General features: G+C 53.2%; 1 protein-coding gene across 1 annotated transcript; it reads left to right on the top strand.

Annotated features, from left to right (window-relative positions):
- The first annotated feature begins 1,315 nt into the window (after positions 1-1,315).
- LOC124242038 (olfactory receptor 10AC1-like) lies at positions 1,316-2,341 on the top strand. The gene has a single exon (XM_046666524.1). It carries the CDS (start codon positions 1,316-1,318, stop codon positions 2,339-2,341), a length of 1,026 nt encoding a protein of 341 aa, XP_046522480.1.
- The last annotated feature ends 6,065 nt before the right edge of the window (positions 2,342-8,406 follow it).

The raw sequence follows: 8,406 nt of genomic DNA, 5'->3' as shown, positions 1-8,406 counted from the left end.
GCTGTGCTGAAGACTTTGGACTTGATCCTGAAGGTAAAGAAGGGAGAGTTAAGCAAAGAATTAGTATGTGCAGCTTAGAAGGGTCTTTCCAGTGGGTGGCACAAAAGAACGATGAGAAGGAAGCAGAGTGGAGGCAGGAGGACCAGTGGGGATATGTTGTAAACATTCAGGAAAGAGAAAACAAGAGTCTGTGAGGGAAAGGAGAAGGAATTCTGGAGTCTGAGGTGCACTTGACGGGACACGGTGCCCGGTTGTCCTTGACGGCGCAGAAAAGGGAACTCATCTACATGACTTCCTGATTTCCAATTTTGGCGCCGGGCTAACTCTGTTCACAGAAGAAGGGGGCAGTTTGGGTTAGAAATAATGCCTGTAGTCCGGGAGGGATTGCACTGGAAGTGTCGGTGGGACGTGGTGGGAACGCTTGCCGTCTGCAGCTGACAGAAGGGAGTGGGTCCTGAGACACATTTAGGGTTTTCATCACAGCTTAAGCCCCGGGAGTGGGCGCTATCGCTCGTGAAGTCTACAGTTCATCAGAACATGGGGAGGGGTGGACCGTTTCCCCTTGTCGTTTTTTTCCCTATAGCTGAGTCAGAGAGAAACGACAGGCCCAGGATTACCGTGGGTTTGTCCTGAATCCAGCTAAGAGCAAGAAAACAAAAACATCAAATAAAAAGCAAAGATCAGGGCAGGTGAAGAGAAGATTCCACCTGGTCTGGCATCCAAGCCCTGGGAGGGGAGTCTCCCCCAGGAGTGGAGAGCGTGGGGGCTCAGGGGGGCCTCGGTGAACAGGAGATTCGAATGCCGCTCGAGCCCCTGACCCCTGGCTCTGTCTGCTGGAAGGACCCTCTCTCTCACTCGGAAGCAGCCCCCTCAGTGAAGAGGTTGTTGGTAGAAATCTGAAGCCTTCAGTCATTTTCCACCCTGGTGCTCAGCCCTCAGCTGCATCACTGGGGGCAGGAACCCAGGATGCCTGGCTCCTTGGACAGGGGCCATGTGGGATTTAGGACACTGGAGCGAACTGCAGGGTGGGTGACAGGCATGGAGGAGACGCCTGGGTGCCTGGCAAAGCACGGGGCACAGGAGGCCAGAAGGGAGAGCGGACAGTGGCTCCAGACATCTGAATTCCTGAAGGACACTGGATTGCGGGAAACGAGGGGTGGAAAGTACTGGATTGGGGAGGAAACCCTGAGTCCCTGGGGGAGGGTGGAGTGGAGGTGTGGGAGACAAGGACAGGCCATAGAAACCTGAGAGCAGGTTCCCAGCCTAGCAGAGGCCAAGGATGCGTATTTTCTTGGAATGGGGTTTGGGAGTCACCATGACTCTCCTCTCCAGCCTGCATGCCTGTCTTCCCCCAGGTCCCAACATGAGCCATCGGCCCGAGTCAAACTGGACCGCCCCACAGGAGTTTGTCATCCTGGGTTTCTCCAGGTGGCCCCAGGGGCTACGGGGGCTGCTCTTTGCCTTCCTCCTGCCGCTCTATCTGGCCACACTGGCGGGAAACCTGCTCATCCTGGGCTTGGCCGTCACGGACCCTGCCCTGCACACGCCCATGTACTTCTTTCTGGGGGCGCTGTCCGCTGTGGAGGTGGCCTACACGCTGGTGCTGACGCCACGCATGCTTGCTGGCTTCCTCCTGCCTCCTGGCGGCCACGCGGTGGCCCCCTCCACCTGTGCTGCCCAGATGGGCCTTTTTGTGGCCCTGGGAGGCTCCGAGTGCTTGCTGCTGGCTGCCATGGCCCTGGACCGCTACCTGGCCATCTGCCGCCCTCTCTACTACCCTCAGCTCATGACCACGGGGCTCTGCTGGTGTCTTCTCGCCTCCTGCTGTGTTGGGGGCTCAGTCCTGGCCTTAGGCCTCACCACCGCCATATTCCGGCTGCCCTTCTGCCGCGGGGGCTCGGTCAACCACGTCTTCTGTGACCTCCCGGCGGTGTTGGTGTTGGCCTGTGGGAACCGGGACCTGCAGGAGCGCGTCCTGCTGGCAGCGTGCCTGGTGCTGCTGGTGTTGCCCCTGGCCCTCATCCTGCTCTCCTACTCCAGGGTGCTGGCGGTCATCCTGGGGGTCGGTGGGGCCGCAGGCCGCCGCAAGGCCTTCAACACGGTGGCGTCGCATCTCACCGTGGCCGTGCTCCACTACGGCTGTGCCACGGCCATGTACGCCAGACCCCTGAGCAGCCGCTCCTTCGAGGAGGACAAGCTCGTGTCCCTGATCTACATCAATCTCACACCACTGCTCTACCCGGCCATCTACACGCTGCGGAACCGGGACGTGCAGGGCGCGCTGCAGCGGGCGGTCAGCCACAGGACACCGGGGACTGTCCGCCAGGCTGATGTCACCTAATGCTGGATGCCAGGTGGTGTCTGCCCTGAAATCCTCCCCCCCATGGATGGAAATCTCACCACTCCAAAGCCATCTGTGGCTCCCCAGGGCCCACTGAACGTAAACCTGAGTATGGCATATAAGGACTCCAAAATCAAGCTCCAGCCTCGTTCTGCTGATATGGGCTTTTTTTTTTTTTTTTTTGGGGGGAAGATTAGCCCTGAGCTAACATCTGCTGCCAATCCTCCTCTTTTTGCTGAAGAAGACTGGCCCTGAGCTAACATCCGTGCCCATCTTCCTCTACTTTATATGTGGGACGCCTGCCACAGCATGGCTTGCCAAGCGGCACCATGTCCGCACCCTGGATCCGAACTGGTGAACCCCGGGCCGCCAAAGCGGAACGTGCGAACTTAACTGCTGCACCACCAGGCTGGCCCGTGATATTGACATTTTGAGCTGGATCGTTCTCCACAGTGGGAGGACATCCCATGCATTGTAGGATGTTTGGCAGCATCCCTTGTCCCAACCCACTAGATGCCAGTTGCACACACCACCCGGCAAGTTGTAATAATCATAAATGTCATCAGACATTGACAAATATGCCCTGGGGAGCAAAATCACCCCTGGCTGAGAATCATTGCTCTAAACTGCAGCCACATGGTATCTTTTGAAGAAAAAATGAGTACTAATGGACAAGGAGTTTATGGCAGCATTATTTACAATAGACAAAACCTGAAAACAATGCAAATGTTCGTGAACATGGCATAGATGCAACTTGTGGCATATTCACGCAATAGAATACTACACAGCAAAGAAAAAGAAGGAACTAAAGTTACCAGCAAAAAACAAGCACAACAGAGACATACTACGGAGCGTAAGAAGCAAGACACAAAGAGTACATACTCCGTTGAAATAAAGGCCAATGACACGCTAATCTATGGTGGTCGATGTGATAAGAGTGGTTGCCTGGGGGAAGGATTCGGATGGCAGAGGGCATGGGGAGATTGGGCACTGGGAATGCTCTCTATCTTGATTTGGGTGGTAATTACGTGGGTATGTACGTGGGCAAACCTTCATCAAGATGCATACTTAAGATCCGTGCCCTTTGCTAATCGCTTTATTAGTCAGTGATCAGCCCAAATACCATACCTGCTAGAGACTGAATGTTTTTGTCCCCCCAAATTTATATGCTGCAACCTCATCCCCAGTGGGATGGCTTTAGGAGGTGAGGCCTCCTGAGGGTGGAGCCCCCATTCACAGGATTAGTGTTCTTATAAAAGAGACCCCAGGAGCTCGCTCGCCCCTTCCACCATGTGAGGCCACAGCAAGAAGGCGGCCACCTATGAACCAGGCGGCAGGTGCTCACTGGACACGGCCTCTGCTGGAGCCTTGATCTCAGCCTTGCAGCCTCCAGAAGCGTCAGAAAGAAATGTCTGTTGTTTCTAAGCCACCGAGTCTGTGGCAGTTAGTTATCGCAGCCCGAACGGACTAAGATGGTAGCCTGTCCTTCCTCCACTCAGATACAACTACTGTCACTCTGAAATATCATTTTAGCATCTGCTTCACTTTCCACCCACCTCCCCCCCCCACCTCCCCCACAATTAGCCTGTGAGCTCTTTAAAGCCAGATCCTGGACCCTGTTTTTATGTTTCAAGATCCATGAACTTCTCAATAAACACTTAACGGAGGAATAAACCAGACAAGCTCTGGGTTCTCTGGGGGTCTCACATATCGGCTCTCGGGCCAGAGACACAGCTCTTGAGTCTGTAAGACTGCATCCCGCTCCGGGGTCTCTTCTCAGAGCGTCAGAGCTGGCTGCGAGAACTCCATCCAGCAATTCTCGGACCCAACTTCCCAGTGCAAGGAGCCTCGGAAGCAACAGGTGTGTAACTTGGCAAGTTAACTGCACTCAGAGACCTTCATAGCCCTGACGGTACCCCAAGGCCGGAGTCCCAGATTCCAGGAGGGGACTTTTCCTAAAAATATCCCCTGGAGGGTCCATTCAGGAACTAGGAGTCTTAGAGGTAGCATCAGTGCGGGTAAATTCTGCCTACTCTTGACTGGAGAAATCGAGCATCCCTGAAGGCTGATTCGGAGCCCGGGAAGAATTCTATCTTCTGTGCAGGCAGCATGGAACACGAAGCACGGAGCTGCCCACTGCGTCGAAGTCCCTTGAAAGGCGGTCTCTGTCCGTCCGTCCACGCCATCTCCATTCTGACCTCCTGCTTCCCCCTGAGGTGGGTGCTCAGGAACCTGGTGCACACAGGAGGTTCTCACTATGAAGCATAGACCCTCCCCCTGCCCCCTGGCCCCCGCCACCTCCTCCCCAAGCCTTCCAGAGAGGAAGCCCTCTCTCCTCGAGAGAGACCCAGGGATGGCATTCCTAATAGAGCCTGCCAGCCCCTGGCGCCCGGCCCGCTGTGGTCGTTGGACACGTGGTCGATTTCGTCCCAGCACATCTCTGGAGGCAGGGTTAGGCCCCAGGGGTCTCCTAGCAACCCTGTTATCCAGACCATACGTGGTAAGAGCAACAGCCACAGCCAAGGGGACCATTTGCCTTTGACTTGGGCCTCCTTGGGGGAGCAGTCTGGGCACTGACCAAGGGGGGCGTGGCTGCTTTGGGGTCTGATGCGACTCACCTCTCCGTCTAAGGTCAGGTAGGGGCCCGGCCTGTGTCTGCTGAGACTGGCCCGAGATCCCAGGGGTCTTTTAAAAGTTGGTGCATTTGGGGTCTGTGGGATACAGCTGGTGGCCGCATTTCTGTGGCCATGAGTAGCGGCTCACAGCCGGCATCAAACATGCTCCACAGCCAGCCAGCCCCTTTTTTCTGCCTCCTGTGGCACAAAGTCTTTTAAAATATTTTGAATCTTAAGACACGTAAACTATCAATTTTGGTTTCTTTTTTAAAAATGTATTTATTAAGGGGGCTGGCCCCATGGTGTAGCGGTTACATTCGAGTGCTCCGCTTCAGCGGTCCAGGGTTCACACGTTTGGACCCTGGGCACAGACATAGCACTGCTCATCAAGCCACACGGTGGTGGTGGTCCACATAAAATAGAGGAAGATTGGCACAGATGTTAGCTCAGCGACAATCTTCCTTAAGCAAAAAGAGGAAGATTGGCAGTAGATGGTAGCTCAGGGCCAATCTTCCTCACCAAAAAAAAAAAAAAAAAATTTATTGAGGTATATTTGACATACAACATTATATTAGTTTCAGGTGTACAACATCATGACAATATTTGTATATGTTGCAAAAAGATCACCACAGTAAGTCTGGTTAACATCCATCTCCTGAAAAATTTACCAATTTTTCTTTTCTTGTGATGAGAACTTTTAACATTTACTCTCTCAGCAACTTACAAATAGCAACACAGGTTCAAGTTTTGGTCTCTCATTATCATCTCTCACCGATTGGACCTTATGGCTCGTTACCAGAAAGATCCGTGGAGGACGTCCTTGGCCAGGAGACTCATAGATGGCTGCTCCCTGTCCGGGGTGTCCCCATTGACCCCCCTGGGATTAGGGTCTCCCCGACTAGCATGAGGGCGGCAGGATGGCTGGGGCGCCCCGCACACCCCCAGGCTGTAGAACCGGCACCTTGGCGTGTCGGTGCATCGAGGCGCAGCGCCCAGGCTGCTGCCCGGGCCTTTGGCATCCAGGGAGGAGCGTGCTAACCTCCTCCGGCCTTACGGGTGGCACTGGCCCCGGGCACTCAGGCCACTAGATCTTGTGGCACCATGTGCCGGAGGTGGCACCCACGATGTCCCATAGGGTCTGGGGAGGTGGTGCAATAGTGGCAAGGTGTGCAGCAACACAGGGGCCCCTGCTGCACTCGCCTTCTTGGGGAACCCTGCCTCCTGGAGCACGGGTGCCCCACTTGGAGGGGTTAGGACTGGGGTTAGGACTCGGCAGCCGGCGCAGCGGCGAGCACTGCCATCCAGGGAGGGGAGTCTGCCTGTCCTCCTGCGAAGGGCACTCTGGGCGCCTTACTCAGGTAGCCTATCCTTTGTTGGGGGGGGGGGTCTCACTCGAGTGTCCGGCTGTTAACAGCAGGCCCTTGTGAAAGCCACGGCCTGTCCTCCCACCAGTCCGCAGCCGGGTCCTCGCTTGGAGGAAACTCACTGAAGCCGAGCGCCTGCTCGTGTCTCCGACAGGCGCAGACACACGCAGGCGCCTCAAACCAGCCTGTGACTCCGCTTGCTTCTTCAGAGCTTGCACGTTGGGATGGGCAGGCGGCGCCGATGGATGCCAGCAAGTGGTGGGACACACACCCCCGCCCCCATGTCCTCCACCCGGCAACAGGACTACTCACTTCGGGGAGCCAGTTAGCCAGCCATTCGCACCTAAAATGCATCGCCAGGTCACTTGTGTGGCCAATTATTATGACTTCGTTAAATTAACACTTGTTCAGTCAAGCTAGATGGCGAGCGGATTCAACGACAAGCACGAGAAAAACTGACACAGAGACGTTTATTACTCCCAGGTCCCGGAGGAAGCACATGACACAGCTCGAGGGGACGCACGGGGAGGTCAAAGCAGAGCGCAGACAGGCACACTGGATTCGGGGCACAAGCCTTTCTTAGCGTCCCTGGGTGGAGGGCTTTGGGGCTCCCCGCTAGGGCCGGATTGGGCGATTCAAACCAGAAGAGCAGGGTTTCGGTAAGCGCCAGGGGGTCTTATCTAAGGGGCGCAGAATGCACACAGGCGCCCCAGACTGCTGATCACAGGACAGTTGGGGAGGTCAGCAGGAACGTGGGTCTGTCGGTGACCCTGCAGCTGCTGTCTAGGGTCTGCGCTTGCATGAAGGGCTGGCATCAGTTTAGGGACGCTGCAGACCCCTTCGCGAAACAAAACGGATGCCGAGGCTGTACCACCACCGAGTAGCTTAGCTAAACTCGGACACTAGACATCTAGATGTTAATCTGTTTGCATTTATCTAGCTAGGCATACATCGTGCTGCCTAACATGTCTTTTGTCAAATCTGAGCCATCATATCTTTGGAGTATTTACTTTTCTCCCATTTTGTCAATTTTGCCTTCCAGGAACTCCTGCTTGCTCATCTCATTTTAACCCCTCTGTGACGCTCACCCACTTTTTCACATTTTTCATCTCTCTATATACTGAATTCTATGAAGTGGCTTAGCTCTGTCTTCTGTTCCCTTTCTCTTCAGGGGAGTTTAATCTACTGTTTATGTTGGAGTATTTTAATGTTGTTTTAAGTTTCAATGACAGTGTTTTTCATTTCTAGAAACTCTACGTGGTTCTTTTCCAAATAAACTAGTTATCCTTGTGCCTTGCTTTCATATGGCTTTAATTTTTTGTTTTTAATCATTTTTAAAGATAGTTTTTCTTATACAATTGCAAACTTTTCTATTACCTAAAATACTTGAGGCTCTTATTTTAAAAGTTAAAATGTCTGTTGACTTTCATTGTGCATTGTTTCCTCACATTCTGTAATTCTGGATTGTGAACTCATCTGGGGCTTATATGTCAGAATCCTGAGAAAAGTGGGTTGAGAGGGTCTTCCTTCAAAAAGATTTTGTGTTCGCTTCTGGAAGTTGTTTCAAAATCAGGACAAATCTCTACATTAACTGTTCAGCTTTTCAACTGGGATATGAATGGGCAAATTCAAAATTCTTGTACGAGGTACAGATCAGGGCTTATGAATCAGGAGGGTAAACTCTTTCCCCATTTGAGCCCAAGGAGAGACAGATAACCTCTTGTGCAAGTAAGATTTTTCTCTAGTCCACCCCTTCCCTTTATGTATGGACTTCTGAAATTTCTGAATTTGTTTCAGCCCCAACTTTCTGCCTTGTGTGGCCCCAAGGCCTTGTCTCTCAACCCTCTATAGTCTATGACACCCAAGCTTCTGGGTAAACAAGATTAAAGCCACGGGGCAGCAGCAGCATCAACTCACACTGTATTTCTGGTTTTCAGTTCCCTCTCCCTACCTGGCACCCGGAAACTTCACTTATCTTCTTGCAAGCTGAGTTATGCATTTAAAAGAACGTTATCTGTTACCGTCCGTCATTTCTAGTTGTTTACTGTGGAATGGTTTCCACTTTAGCTAACCCACCACTATATTG

The sequence above is a fragment of the Equus quagga genome, chromosome 7, assembly GCF_021613505.1.
Source record: "Equus quagga isolate Etosha38 chromosome 7, UCLA_HA_Equagga_1.0, whole genome shotgun sequence".
In the NCBI taxonomy this organism is placed as follows: Eukaryota; Metazoa; Chordata; class Mammalia; order Perissodactyla; family Equidae; genus Equus; species Equus quagga.
Note: the sequence above shows the minus strand (reverse complement) of the source record. Positions and strands in the feature narration are given on the sequence as shown.

Excerpts from the sequence above, each read along its gene's own strand:
- LOC124242038 (XM_046666524.1), top strand. The coding sequence starts at position 1,316 with ATGACTCTCCTCTCCAGCCTGCATGCCTGTCTTCCCCCAGGTCCCAAC.